General features: G+C 40.9%; 1 protein-coding gene across 2 annotated transcripts in view; it reads left to right on the forward strand.

Moving 5' to 3' along the window:
- Window positions 1-15116, forward strand: part of RNF214 (ring finger protein 214) — a 52745-nt gene that overhangs the window by 11937 nt on the left and 25692 nt on the right. For both annotated transcript variants that reach the window (XM_011926839.1, XM_011926841.1), the window contains exon 5: window positions 1756-1895. In XM_011926839.1, coding sequence (XP_011782229.1) covers window positions 1756-1895 — 140 coding nt within the window. The remainder of the gene's footprint in view (window positions 1-1755; window positions 1896-15116) is intronic.

Here is a 15116-nt window from a genome sequence, read left to right on the forward strand (position 1 = left end):
TTTGAGAGGTCGAGGCAGGTGGATCACTTGAGTCCAGGAGTTCGAACCAGCCTGGGCAACATGACAAAATCCCATCTTTACCAAAAATACGAAAAATGAGCCGGGCATGGTGGTACGCACTTGTGGTCCCAGCTACATGGGAGGCTGAGGTGGGAGGATCACTTAAGCCCAGAAGACAGAGGTTGTTGCTTTGAGCCGAGATTGTGCCACTGCACTCCAGCCTGAGTAACAGAACGATACCCTGTCTCAAAGAAAAGTTTAATACTCATAGACTTTTTTTTTTTTTTTTTTGAGACGGAGTCTCACTCTGTCACCCAGGCTGTAGTGCAGTGGCACAATCTCTGCTGACTGCAAGCTCCGCCTCCTGGATTCACGCCATTCTGCTGCCTCAGCCTCCTGAGTAGCTGGGACTACAGGTGCCTGCCACCACACCCAGCTCATTTTTTGTGTTTTTAGTAGAGACAGGGTTTCACTGTGTTAACCAGGATGGTCTTGATCTTCTGACCTCGTGATCCGCCTGCCTCGGCCTCCCGAAGTGCTGGGATTACAGGCGTGAGCCACTGTGCCAGACCACTCATAGACTTTTAATAGAGAATGTTTGGATAAATTAGATACATCCATATGTTATACAGCTATTTTTGAATTAGATCGATATTTATTGACGTAATACATTCATGTCAAGTAAAAGAAATCAGGATGCAAAATAATTATGTAAAACGACCTCATTAAAAAAAAAGGCAAAGAAATGCATACCTAAGTATATATGTCTTTGTGTGAGCATAGAGAAAGATGTGAAAGCATAATACAAAGCAGTTAACACATTGATCACTCTTATGGGTGGAAGTAGTATGAAGTGGGGGAGTGACTCTTTATCACCTTTGTATTATTTTACTTTTTCTTTTCTTTTCTTTTCTTTTTTTTTTGAGACTGGGGTCTTGTTCTGTTGCCCAGGCTGGAGTACAGTGGGTGCAGTCAAGGCTCACTGTATCCTTGACTTTCTGGGCTCAAGCTGTCCTTCCACCTCAGCATCTCGAGTATCTGGACTACAGGCATGTGCCACCATACCTGGCTAATTTTTTTTATTTTTTGTAGAGACAAGGTCTCTGTGTTGCCTAGGCTGGACTCGAACTCCTGGACACGGCGATCTTCCTGCCTTGGGTTCCCAAAGTGCGAGGATTATAGGCATGAGCCACTGTGCCTGGCCTGTTTGACTTCCTATTTAAAAAAAAAAAAAAAAAAAAAGTGTGTGTTTGTACATATATATGTTTGTGTATATAGAGGTGTGTGTGTATATATGTATATATTTGTTGTTGTTAGAGAGTGAAACAAAACCCATTCCTAATAAAGTAGGATCATAACAAAATGAAACAAGACAATATTTGTTGGATGTAACAGACCCTCACCTGGTACGAGAACACCTTTCTCAGCATTCTTGACAGGTGTTCATTCAGCCTTTATTTGAACACCAGTAATGGAGAGCTTACTGCTTCACAAGGCAGTATATTCCATTTTTGAATGATTGCAATTGCTAGAAATTATTTTTCCTGTTGAGTTGAAATCTACGTTACTGTAACTTTCTCCTTTAGGTCCGAATACTGGCTTTTGGAGCTACTCATCAACCACGTTCTTTCAATTCAATTTGAATTCACTAAAGTCAACACGTGAATTTGTGATAGTTGAAAATAACCTTTGCATCAAAAGAACTAACTTATTTTCTTTTTTATTTGTGTGCGACTGTAATTGTGTGGAACTCAGGAGATATTAAAGGCTATTCAGGATGTGACAATAAAGCGGGAAGAAACAAAGAAGAAGATAGAGAAAGAAAAGAAGGAGTTTTTGCAGAAGGAGCAGGATCTGAAAGCTGAAATTGAGAAGCTTTGTGAGAAGGGCAGAAGGTAACTGATGTTAAGAATAAAAACCCTGTGTATATGTATATATGCATGAGGGGCCAGACCCGTTTGTATTTGTAGTTTCTTTCCCTTTGGTTTAATTTTTATTTGAAAAACAAGTGTGCAAGTAAAAACTCTCCAATGACTTGAGGTTTTTCAGTATCAAACATTAGACTTCATAGAAAAAAGTTCAGAGATTTATTAAATACTTTGAAATAATAACAGTTAATTGTTGAGTCCCGAATGTGGTCAAGATTTTGATACAGTCTGGATGTAGCGGCTCACACCTATAATCCCAGTGCTTTGGGATGCCAAGGTGGGAGGACTGCTTGAGGCCAGGAGTTTGAGACCAGCCTGAGCAAGCTAGCAAGACTCCCTCTCTACAAAGCAAAAAAAAAAAAAAAATTAGCTGGTTGTAGTGGCACATGGCTGTAGTCCTAGCTACTTGGGAGGCTGAGGTGGAAGAATCCCTTGAGCCCAGGAGTTCCAGGCTGTAGTCAGCTGTGATTATGCCACTGCACTCCAGCTTGGGTGACAGAGCAAGACCTTGTCTCTTAAATAAAAAAAATTTTTTATATGAATCTAACACTGATTTCACTTTATAACCTGATGTTTACAAGTTCAGACCATGGGCCAGGCACAGTGGCCTGTTATCCCAGCACTTTGGGAGGCTGAGGTAGGTGGATCACGAGGTCAGGAAGTTGAGACTATCCTGGCCAACATGATGAAACCGCATCTCTACTAAAATATACAAAATTAGCTGGGTGTGGCGGCACACACCTGTAGTCCCAGCTACTCAGGAAGTTGAGGCAGGGGAATCACTTGAACCCAGGAGGCGGAAGGCGGAGGTTGCAGTGAGCTAAGATCGTGCCACTGGACTTCAGCCTGGCGACAGAGTGAGACCCCATCTCAAAAAGAAAAAACAAAACCAAGTTCAGACCATGAGCATACTTTGAATGATTACATTTATGTTATTCAGCATCCAAAGTAAATTTCAAACAGTAACTTTGTAAGCTGTTTGTGAAAGAATTATTTAGTGGATTTGTGTCCTTTTCTGGGTATTGCAGAAAAAGCAGAGTGGGCATAGAATTTGGTCAAATTTTCAATTTTCTAAGTTTCTTTTTTTTTTTGAGACGGAGTCTTACTCTGTTGCCCAAGCTGGAGTGCAGTGGCATGATCTCGGCTCACTGCAAGCTCCGCCTCCCGGGTTTACGTCATTTTCCAGCCTCGGCCTCCTGAGTAGCTGGGACTACAGGCACCCCCCATCATGCCCGGCTAATATTTTTGTATTTTTAGTAGAGATGGGGTTTCACCGTGTTAGCCAGGATGGTCTTGATCTCCTGACCTCATGATCCGCCTGCCTCGGCCTCCCAAAGTGCTGGGGTTACAGGTGTGAGCCACCACGCCCGGCCAATTTTCTAAGTTTCTTAAAATGACCTGTTTGGAAATCAGAATATCTGTGAATACTGTGTTGATTTTATTTCAGTTCTACCAAAATGCTTTTTGTTTATCAAAGAAATTTTGGCTTTTGCCAATACGTCAGACTGCAAGCTCATATGCTGAATCATTTTCTGAGTCTCCAAGATAATAACTGAAGCTCAACCTGAGGAATTGTGTTTGAGAGAGGGCTTGTAGACCAATCAGTTGTTCTGTTGAGAATCTAGTGATACTGAGTGATTAGAAGGTGGGTCAGTTGTCTATAATGATAATTTTCCAGAAATGATGAAGAATGTAACACTGTCCCAGCCACTGTTAGTGATCAAAGCAGTTGCTCCCACCCCGTGACACGGTCTCTGCCTTTGTCTCCACAGTCTGTGTGAGAAAGATGACCATAGACATGTGGCAACTTAGCAGCAGATATTAAAGTGCAGAAACTGGGAAGATGAGTCTGTAATGTTATTCTAAGCCCCATAGAAAATAAATTTCCTTTTGATGTGTGCTCTTTACATTCTTTTTTTTTTTTTTTTTTTTGAGATAGTCTTGCTCTGTCATCCAGGTTGGAGTGCAGTGGCACAGTCTCGGCTCACTGCAATCTCTGCCTCCTGGGTTCAAGTGAGTCTTTTGCCTCAGCCACCTGAGTATCTGGGATTACAGGCAAGTGCCATCATGCCCAGATAATTTTTTATAGAGATGAGGATCTCACTGTGTTGACCAGGCTGGTCTCAAACTTCTGGCTTCAAGCGATCCACCTGTCTCGGCCTCCCAAAGTGCTGGGATTACAGGTGTGAGCTACTGTGCTCAGCCTTTTTTTAATTTTTAATTTTTATTTTTTTACCTTCAACAAACTCACTTTTACTCTTTACATTCTTTATGTAACTCTACTATCTCTTCCATTTGATTGAATTGCTACAGATGGTGATTGATACTAATAATTTTGGTGTTTGTGTTCTTGAAGATCCATTTTTTTCTTTGAATTTATATGTCACAGTGTGAGAATAATGTTTTTTGCCGTTCTTTCTGTTAAGTGTGGAGTTCAGTTTTCTGGAAGCAGGGGGAATGTCTTTTGTAGATATCTTTGTTCTAGCAGTGGTGTAGGTTTTGCTTAGCATTCCATCATTCATAGGAACCAGGATGCATAGATTTTGGACATTATATTAGTCACATTGGCCTGCCATAAAAGAATACCATTGACTAGGTGGCTTAAACAGCAGAATATTTTACAGTTCTGGAGGCTGGAAGTCCAACGTAAAGATGCTGGCAGATTTGGTTTCTGGTGAGAATCTTTTCCTGGCTTGCCGACAGCTGCCTTCTTCTGGTCTCACATGGCTTTTGTGCTATGCATGCATATTCCTGGTGTCTCTTCCTCTTCTTATAAGGACACCAATCCTATTGGATTAGGTTCCCACTTTATGACTTCATTTAACCATAATTGCCTCTTTCAAGGCCCAGTATCCAAATACAATTACACTGGGGTTAGGGCTTCAAGATACGAGTTTTAAGGGGCACAGTTCAGTCCATAACAATTATATTTCCTGTTTCTAGTGTTTTCATTCATTTGTTCAGCCAGCATTTATTGAGTATCTACTATGAGCCAGACAGTAGGGCCTGGAGAGTAAAAAGTCTTCAAAGAGATTACTGTTTATTATGAGAGACAGATAGATAAACAGATGATTGCAAAATAGTGTAATGATACCATGACAGTGGTGGTATGAAAGCGTCAGAAAGAGGCACATAACCCAGACTGGGTAGGGGAGTCATAGAGGGCTTCCCAGGGGATATCATTCCAGAATCGAGTCCTGAAAAATAAGGGGCAGAAGATAACCACCAAATGAAATGCATGATCCTTGGTTTGATCCTGAATCAAACAAACTATAATTATAGGACATTTTGGAATAATTGGGAAAATTTCAATAGGGACTACGTGTTAGGTAATATTGTGTCAGTGTTATATATTTTGGGTGTATAAGCCCATGTTGAAAAAAGTTTAAGAAATTAAAAAAATATTTTGCATGTGATTATGGTATTGTTTCATTATGTAGAAGGATGTTCTTGTTCATAAGAGATACTTGCTGAAGTTTTAGGAGTGAAGTGTCATGATGTAAATGTGGCAAAAAAATGTAACAACTGATAAATCTAGATGACAGGTAGATACTCATTTTATTATTTTATTAACTTTTTGTTGGTTTGAAATTTTCGAAGAAAAAGTAACACGGGTCAGGGTAGGTATAGGGAAGAATTAGCCAGGCAACAAATGAAGGAAAAGACACTGCCGACCGGGGACTCCGAAATGAGAGAGAAAAGCAAGCCAGATGTGAAGTAGGGGAATGAGTCCAGATCAGAAAAGGCTTTTATATTGTGTTAAGGAATTTGGGTTTTTTCATGATAGAGATATTGAAGGATTTTTTAAGGGAGGAGAGTATCAAATGATACAATTTGCATTTTATTTTTATTTTATTTTACTTTTTTATTTTTTGAGACAGAGTCTTGCCCTGTTGCCCAGGCAGGAGTGCAGTGGTACGATCTTGGCTCACTGCAACCTCTGTCTCCTGGTTTCAAGTGATTCTCCTGCCTCAGCCTCCTGAGTAGCTGTAACTACAGGCCTGTGCCACTATGCCTGGCTAGTTTTTGTATTTTTAGTAGAGACGAGGTTTCACCATGTTGGCCAGGCTAGTCTTGAACTCCTGACCTCAAGTGATCCACCCGCCTTGGCCTCCCAAAGTGCTGGGATTATAGGCGTGAGCCATCATGCCTGGCCTACAATTTGCATTTTAAGTAGATTACTTGGGCAGTTGGAAAATGGATTGGATTAGTGTATTTGACCAGTTAAGGGGACTTATCTTGTCACAGCCTAGGTTAGAATAATTATGGCTGAAACTAAAGTAGTGCCAGTGGGAATGAAAGAAGTGAACACATTTATAAGACATTTAGGGGCAGCACTGATCAATATGGGTAGACAGGGTTGAGTTGGGGATCACTCCCATATTTCTGGCTTGGAAAATTAGGGAAATAATGGCGTTCTTTAATAAGATGTCTTATCTGTCTTACACATTTTAACTTAAATTCTGCCTTCTTTGCAGAACTGCTTGTGCCATTTCTTTATGAACTGAATCTGAAATTTTTGTTTTGTTTTGTTTTGTTTTTTGAGATGGAGTCTTGCTCTGTCACCCAGGCTGGAATGCAGTGGTGTGATTTCAGCTCACTGCAGCCTCCATCTCCCGGATTCAAGCGATTCTCCTGCTTCAGACTCCCGAGTAGCTGGGACTACAGGTGCCTGCCACCACACCCGGCTCATTTTTTGTGTTTTTAGTAGAGACAGGGTTTCACTGTGTTAGCCAGGATGGTCTCAATCTCCTGACCTCGTGATCCGCCCGCCTTGGCCTCCCAAAGTGCTGGGATAACAGGCATGAGCCACCTCGCCTGGCCTGAAATTTTTTTTTTAATGTTTTATTCTTTTATTCTTTTAGTGCTATATATCTGATATATATATATTCTATCACTGGATTGGAAATTAAGGGAATTTCACATTAATATTATATAAAGATGAATTTACTTAATAGAAATCTGCTAAGTGCTTTGTACTATTTGAAGGTAGTCACTATGTATTTCAATGTAATTATAATTTTTTTATTTTTAGAAACAGGATCTCACTCTGTTGGCCAGGCTGGAGTGTAGTAGTGGTACAGTCACGGCTCACTGAAGTCTTGAACTCCTGAGTTCAAGCCATCCTTCTGCCTCAGCCTCCCAAGTAGCTGGGACTACAGGTGCGCACCACCTTACCCATCTAAGTTTTTCTGTTTTGTAGAGACTGGATCTCAGTTTGTTGGCCAGGCTGATCTCAAACTCCTGCGCTTTACCTCCCAAAATTTTAGGATTACAGGCGTGAGCCACTGTGCCTGGTCTAATTATATTTTTAAAGGAGACAAACTGAATTTACCAAAATGTAAAAGATCAAATATTTAGTTTAGTCATGTATTTGATTTTTTTTTCTCCTGGACACCTGGCTGCTTTGTCCTGGAAGTTGTCTTGCTTTTGCAGGGACAATTTCTAGTTCCCAGCTTTTATCCTTCAGGTTATTGCTGGCATTAGAAAGGTGAGGTTTCCCTGTTAGTGCTCTTCCAGTGCAGAACCTCTTTTAAGCTCCCTACCTTTAACAGTGACTTATTGTGTCCAGGTGCAATGGCTCATGCCTGTAATCCCAGCACTTTGGGAGGCCAAGGCGGGAGGATCTCTTGAACCCAGGAGTTTGAGACCAGCCTGGGCAATGTAGTGAGACCTTATCTCTATAAAAAAAAAATTAAACAAAAAAAAAACCAAAAAAAACGACATCAACAACAAGACAACAGTGACTCATTGGGAATGGCAGTAAGGCTCATGGTGACCGTGTGTTTTAAAAGACATAATTGATTTATATTTTCATAGATGTAGCTTTGGACAAGACACGTAAAAACTGCAATATCAAGCAATATTTTTCTTTTTTAAAAAAAATTCTCTGAACTTGTCTGATCAATTCATAGGATAGAATGACAGGTCCGTAGCAGATTAAGGGAGTTATTGTTCATTGGAAGCATTACTCTGGATGTAATATAAGAGTCTGTGTTGGCTGGGTGCAGTGGCTCTTGCCTGTAATCCCAGCACTTTGGGAGGCCGAGGAGGGCAGATCACCTGAGGTCAGGAGTTGGAGATCAGCCTGGCCAACATGGCGAAACCCCATCTGTACTAAAAAAAATTAGCCAGGCGTGGTAGTGGCTGCCTGTAGTCCCAACTACTTGGGAGGCTGAGACATAAGAATTGCTTAAACCCAGGAGACAGAGGTCACAGTGAGCTGAGATCATGCCACTGAACTCCAGCTTGGGTGATAGAGCAAGATTCCATCTCAAAGAAAAAAAAAAAAAAGAATCCATGCTAAATTAAAATTGAGGCCAGGCAAGGTAGTTCGCATGTGTAATCCTAGCACTTTTGGAAGGCTGAGGTGGGAGGATCACTTGAGGTCAGGTGTTCAGGACCAGCCTGGGCAATATAGTGAGACCTCATCTCTGCTAAAAGTAAAGAAATTTGCCAGGCATAGTGGTACACGCCTATAGTCCCAACTACTGGGGAGGCTGAAGCGGGAGGATCATTGATCCTAGGAGTTCAAGATTGCAGTGAGCTGTGATTGCACCACTGTACTCCAGCCTGGGTGATAGAGCCAGATCCTCTCTCAAAAAATAAAATTGTCAGGTGCAAGAGGATATATTTTGGAAAATTTTCACCAAGTGCTGTTGTATTTAACTACTTGAGAGGTATGCTTTGAAGTCCTAATAGCTTACATAGCAGTCAACAAATCTAGTATTCCTTAGGTGGAAAACAGTAAGCTAGGCTGTTGCAACATCCCATATTTTGACCATAGGTTTCAGTCCTTCTTTTTTTTGAGACGGAGTTTCACTCTTGTCGCGTAGGGTGGAGTGCAATGGCATGATCTCATCTCATTGCAGTCTCCGCCTCCCAGGTTCAAGCGATTCTCCTGTCGCAGCCTCCTGAGTAGTTGGGATTACAGGTGCCTGTCACCACACCCGGCTAAGGGATGGAGTTTCACCATGTTGGCCACGTCGGTCTTGAATTCCTAACTTCAGGTGATCTGCTTGCCTTGGCCTCCCAAAGTGCTGGGATTACAAGTGTAAGCCATTGCGCCTAGCCAGTCCTTCTGACTTTGTCTTATTCCCAGTAAATTTACACTTTGACCATATCAAGATCTCTTTCTTGTTCAGTGACCTCACTCCATTTCCTCCAAGTCTGTCAACTCCCTGGAAGTATTTCTTTCCATAGCCAGCCTAGACTTATGGTCTGTTACTGGAATTACTTGCTTACCGTTACCATCAGTTCTCTTGGTGCCTTGTTCTTTTCATTTTATTTTCCTGTAGTACTGCAGTCCTTAGTCAAGTCAGCCACCTGACCTCTTCGTTCTTCTTTTTTTTTTTTTGTTTTTTGAGACAGAGTCTCGCTCTGTCACCCAGGCTGGAGTCCAATGGCGCGATCTCAGCTCACTGCAACCTCCACCTCCCAGGTTCAAGTGATTCTCCTGCCTCAGCCTCCTGAGTAGCTGGGATTACAGGCACCCACCACCATGCCCGGCTACTTTTTGGTATTTTTATTAGAGACGGGGTTTCATCATGTTGGCCAGGATGGTTTTGAACTTCTGACCTCAAGTGATCCACTTGCCTTGGCCTCCCAGAGTGCTCAGATTACAGGCTTGAGCCCCTGCGCCCAGCCCACCTCTTCATTCTTATACCTGGGCTGCTGAGTGCTGCTGGAGAAAATCACACAACTGTGTGTCTTGGGGCCAGAATACATTTATGACTTACAGCATCACCTGGATCCTCAGGGCTTCCTCTTCCTCGGAGGTCTATCCCAAACTTAAATCTCTCTTTCTAAACTTCCTGTCTCCACCATTTCTCCTCTTACCCTTAGCAGATGATCTTGTCTTTTATTTCTCAGAAACAAGATGTCATCAATGAAAACTTCCCTCAGTTTTCTAACCATCAGAGGCATTCATCCTTTCTTCCTGTCCTTGTGTCTGACTCTAGAATTCTACCTGTATGTGTATCCCACTCCCTTTTGCTTCTGCTATTTCTCCATAGATGACTTCACTTTTTCCTCTAGTGTGTAAGCTGAATACTGGGGCCTTCCTAAATTCCCCTCTTAGCTCTCTTCATCACATCCACGTTAATATGTCTTGTAGATGCTCTTATTTTTATTCTTTTTACAATTTCATTGTCAATATTCAATATAGTCTCTTGTTTTAATTCTTTAATTTTTTTTTCTTTGTAGAGACAGGGTCTCTGTCGTCCAGGCTGGTCTTGAACCCCTGGGCTCAAGTGGATCCTCCCTCCTCAGCCTCCCAAAGTGCTGGGATTATAGGAATGAGCCACTATACCCAGCCTCTTGTATATTCTTAATATTAATTATTCTTTCTCTCTGTCGCTGTCAGGTTCTCTTTAGTTTTCCTGGAGTACCGAGATGGGCTCCTAAACTTTCTTTGCTTCCTGCCTGCCTGCTTTCTCATTGTCTAAATCACTGCTACCATTGAAATCTTTCCAAGATACAAATCTGATAATGTCATTTCCCTGCTTAAATTTTTTCATAGTTCTGTATAGTATTTAGGGTAAAGTTTTAACCCTTTACTTAGTATAAGAGGCCTTCAGTTACCTCTTCCACATTTATATCTCTAGGTATATCCTTACCACTTGCCCACACAACCGTGCTGGTTTATACCTAACTACTATATGCAGTGTTCTGAACGTACTTAAAACTCAGCCTGTGCCACCTACTCTAGAAAGCTTTCGCAGACACTCTTCTTCCCTCCCCTTCACACACCTTGACTGACTAATATAGCTAATCCTCCTCTTCACTCACGTAGCATGTTGTGTATACCACTATCATAACACTTCTTCGTGGCCTGTTTTGTTTACTTAACTGCCTCCACCATTATATAGTTAGCTTGTTGAGGGCAACTGTTTTGATTAGCTATCACTGTGTAAAAATACCACTGTAAAAATTGATATCTTGAAACAATAGTAATTTATTATTTCTCACAATTCTTTGGGTGGATTGCTTCTCAGATGGATGGTTCTGTTGGCCTCGTTTGGAGTCATTCATATGGCTCCAGTCAGGTTGTGGCTGGGGCTAGGACATCCAAGATGGCTTCATTCATATCCCTGGCCCTTTGTGGGGAACTCCTGAAAAGCTGAGCTCAGCTGGAACATTGGGATGCCATGCCTTTCTCATTCTCACTCTTGCCACATAGTCTCGGGGCTTCTGCCTCTCCAGCAGACGAGCCAGATTTCTTCCATGGTAGCCCAGAGCTCTGAGTTCCAAAGCAGAAGCTGCCAGGCTGTCTTAAGGCTTAGATTTTGAACCAGTACAGTGCTAGTTCTGTGACATTGTGTTGGTTAATGTAAGTCACAAGACTAACCCAGATTTGTTTTGGAAAGGACTACATGGAATGTGATCACTAGAAGGTTTGGTTCATTGGAAGGGTTCATATTTGGAGACTTGCTACCACAGCCAGTAACACATTTCACTTCTTCTGCTTAGTATATCGTAATATCTTCTAGATATGGGAAATAGTAAAAGTTGCACAAATAAGAGATACATAATTAAAGATCTTTTAGAAATATTCAGGATGAATTGTAGGGAGAGACAGAGACTGGGACATCAGCTAGTACACTCTTGCAATAAAGTGAGCATAAGAATCATTATGGCCTGCCGCAGTGGCTCACATGCCTATAATCCCAGCTGTTTGGGAGGCCAAAGCAGGAGGATTACATGAGCCCAGGAGTTCGAGACCAGCCTGGGCAACACGGGGAAATCCTGTCTCTACAAAAAATACAGAAATTAGCTGGGCATGTTGGCGTGTGCCTGTAGTCCCAACTACTTGGGAGGCAGAGGTAGGAGGATTGCTTGAGCTCAGGAAGTCGAGGTTATAATGAGCCATAACCGTGCCACTGCACTCCAGCCTGGGCAACAAAGCGAAATCCTGTCTCAAAAAAAATAAAATAAAGTAACATAAAAAATCATTATCAGACTAGTGGTGGAATGAAACGAAATAGAAAAGAAATGGTTTCAGGAAGAGTTGTCTGATTATTTTGAGAAATAAAGCAGAAGAAGTCAAAAATATAACATCACTGTTGGAATTCTTGTTCTCAGTTTTGAGGGTGAAGTCATACATTTGATGATATGGTACATTCAGGTACTTAATAGGTCGCTGGAAATGAGAGACTTGAATGTAGAAGAGATGCTCTGTCTTGATTGGGAGTTGACTACATAGAGATGATAGTTACAATGGAAGGGAATTTTTGGTGGGAAAATAGAGAAGGGCTTAGTACTACACTCTGAGTTATACTTACGGTTTGGGAGTAGAAAGAAGTAGGAAAGACAAAAAGAATAATGAGAGAAAGAAAGGGAAAATTTAGAATAGTAGTATACATTTTCCAAAGGAAGAGGATGCTTCACAGTGTTAGAATCTGCAGGGAAATATAAATGAGAACCAAGTCTGAATAATAGCAATTGGCAATTGTTGAGTGTTGTTATGCTATTTGGTAATCAACTGGAATTTTTAGGCAAAGGAATTAAATTGCTGGATTTACTTCTCCCCTAATATTTTGTTATGAAAATCTTCAAACATTGAGAGAAGCTGAAAGTATTGTACATTAACACTCACCACCTGGATTCAACAATTAATATTCTACTACAGTTGTTTTTGTCAACCTTTCCATCTATCATCCCTCTATCTATTCATCAATCCGTCTTTTCTTTTTGAGACAGAGTCTTGCTCTGTCACCAGACTGGAGGGCTCACTGCAACCTCCGCCTTCCAGGTTCAAGCAATTCTTCTGCCTCAGCCTCCCTAGTAGCAGGGACTACAGGTGCCCACCTCCACACCCAGCTAATTTTTGTATTTTTAGTAGAGACGGGGTTTCACTGTGTTGGCCAGGATGGTCTCAATCTCTTGACCTCGTGATGCACCCACTTGGCCTCCCAAAGTGCTGGGATTACAGGCGTGAGCCACCGTGCTCAGCCCCGTCTTTTCTTTTTTGTTCAGAGGAGACACCACATGAGGTCTTATTTTTTCTTTCTTTTTTTTTTTTTTTTAATCTGAGGTCTTATTTTTTCATTGCATATCAGAATAAGTTGCAGTCATCAGTAACTTCACCCCTAAACATATATACATGTACATCATTAATTAGAGTTTAATATTATTTATTTGCATTTTTGGGTAATAAAATTTATATGTAGTTAAATACGCAAATCTTTTTTTTTTTTCACTTAGCAAGTCCACTGGTTGAAAAATACATAAATCTTAAGGGAACCATTCAGTAAGTTTTGACAAATGTATGCACTTGTGTAATTCAGACCAGACCCCATCAAGATATATAAAATACATTACTGTTAAACCTGAAAGTTCACTCTTGTGCCTTCCCAGTCAGTCCCTGCCCCCACTCTCCCCAAACGAACCATTGTTGTGGTTTTTTACCATAGTTTAGTTCTGCATGTTCCAGAGCTTCACATAAATGGAATCGATCATACACTGTGTACTCTTTTGTATCAGAATTATTTCATTCAGCAGAATGCTTTTAATATTCATGTGGTCCATTTTTACTGTGTTTATTTTATTTATTTATTTATTTATTTATTTTTGAGAATGAGTTTCACTCTGTCGTCCAAGCTGGAGCGCAGTGACATGATCTTGACTCACTGCAACCTCCACCTGCCAGGTTTGAGCAATTTTTCCACCTCAACCTCTCAAGTAGCTGGCATTACAGACGTGCACCACCATGCCTAGCTCATTTTTATATTTTTAGTAGAGACAGGGTTTTGCCATGTTGCCCAGGCTGGTCTCGAACTCCTGACCTGAAGTGATCTGCCCGCCTCAGCCTCCCGAAGTGCTGGGGTAATAAGTGTGAGCCACCGCACCCGGCTTTATTGTTGAATAGTGTTCCTCTTACTGATGTATTGGAGTTTGTTTATTCTCCTGTTGATGATCATGTAGTAGTTTTCAGATTTTGACTGTTACGAATAAAGCTGCTAGGAACATTCAAGTGCAAGTCATAAAGACTTCAAACATATCCTTTTATTTCTCTTGGGTAGATTCCTAGCAGAATCTGCTGGATTGTAGGTAGGTATATGAACAGTTTTATAAGAAACGGCCAGATACGCTTCCAAACTGCATATACCATTTTACACTCTGTCAACCATATATGAGAGTTCTGGTTGCTTCACATCTTTGCTATTCTAGGGCTTGCATAGTAGTGTTTCATTGTGTGTGTGTTTTGTTTTTTAGAGATTGCAGATGGTTTGAATCATTGTGGTTTTAATATCCCTAATGACTCATGATGATTTCTCTTTTTCTATTTGCTTATTGGCCATTTGTATATTTTATTTTGGGAAGCATCTAACTTTTTTATCCCTTTTCTTGGGGGGTTGATTTTTTGACTTTTTATTGTTGTGTAGTAGAAGTTCTTTTTATATTTTCAATTTAAGTCCTTTGTCAGATATATGTTGTGTAAAAATTTTCTTCTGCTCTCTTACATGACTATTCACTTTTTAATTGCATTTTTGATGAAATAATGTCTAATTCATTAAACTTTTCTTTTATAGGTAGTGCTTTCTCTGTCTTCTCTAAGTTACCTTTGCCCACCCTGAAGTAGCAGAGATGTTCTCCTGTATTTTGTTATGGATACTTTATCATTTTAATTTTTATATTCATGTCTCTGATACATCTCAAATTCTTTGATTTATTTTTTTTCTCCCCCTGGGAGGCACAACATTGGAATGTATGTTTGTTTCTTTACAAACGAAGTCTCACTGTGATGCCCAGGTTGGAGTGCAGTGGGTTTTCACAGGTGGGAGTCATAGCTCACTGTGACCTTGAACTCCTGGCCTCAAACAGTCCTTCTGTGTCAGCCTCCCAAGTAGCTGGGACTACAACCATGTACCACCACACCCTTCAAATTAATTTTTGTGTATGGTGAGAAGTAAAGGTTGAGGTTCATTTTTTCCATGTGGATATCCAGTTGTTCCAGCACCATTTATTGAAAAGACTTTCCTTTCCCTATTTGATTGCTTGGCACTTTTGCCAAAAACCAAATGACGATGTGAGTCACGTGTATGAATAGTAGGTCTATTTCTGAATACTATTCTATTGTGTTAATATACTTGTCTATATACTACATTACACTGTCTGCTGGGCATGGTGGCTCATGCCTGTAATCCCAGCACTTTGGGAGGTCAAGACAGGAGGATCACTTGAAAC

The sequence above is a fragment of the Colobus angolensis genome, unplaced genomic scaffold (assembly GCF_000951035.1).
Source record: "Colobus angolensis palliatus isolate OR3802 unplaced genomic scaffold, Cang.pa_1.0 Scaffold7, whole genome shotgun sequence".
In the NCBI taxonomy this organism is placed as follows: Eukaryota; Metazoa; Chordata; class Mammalia; order Primates; family Cercopithecidae; genus Colobus; species Colobus angolensis.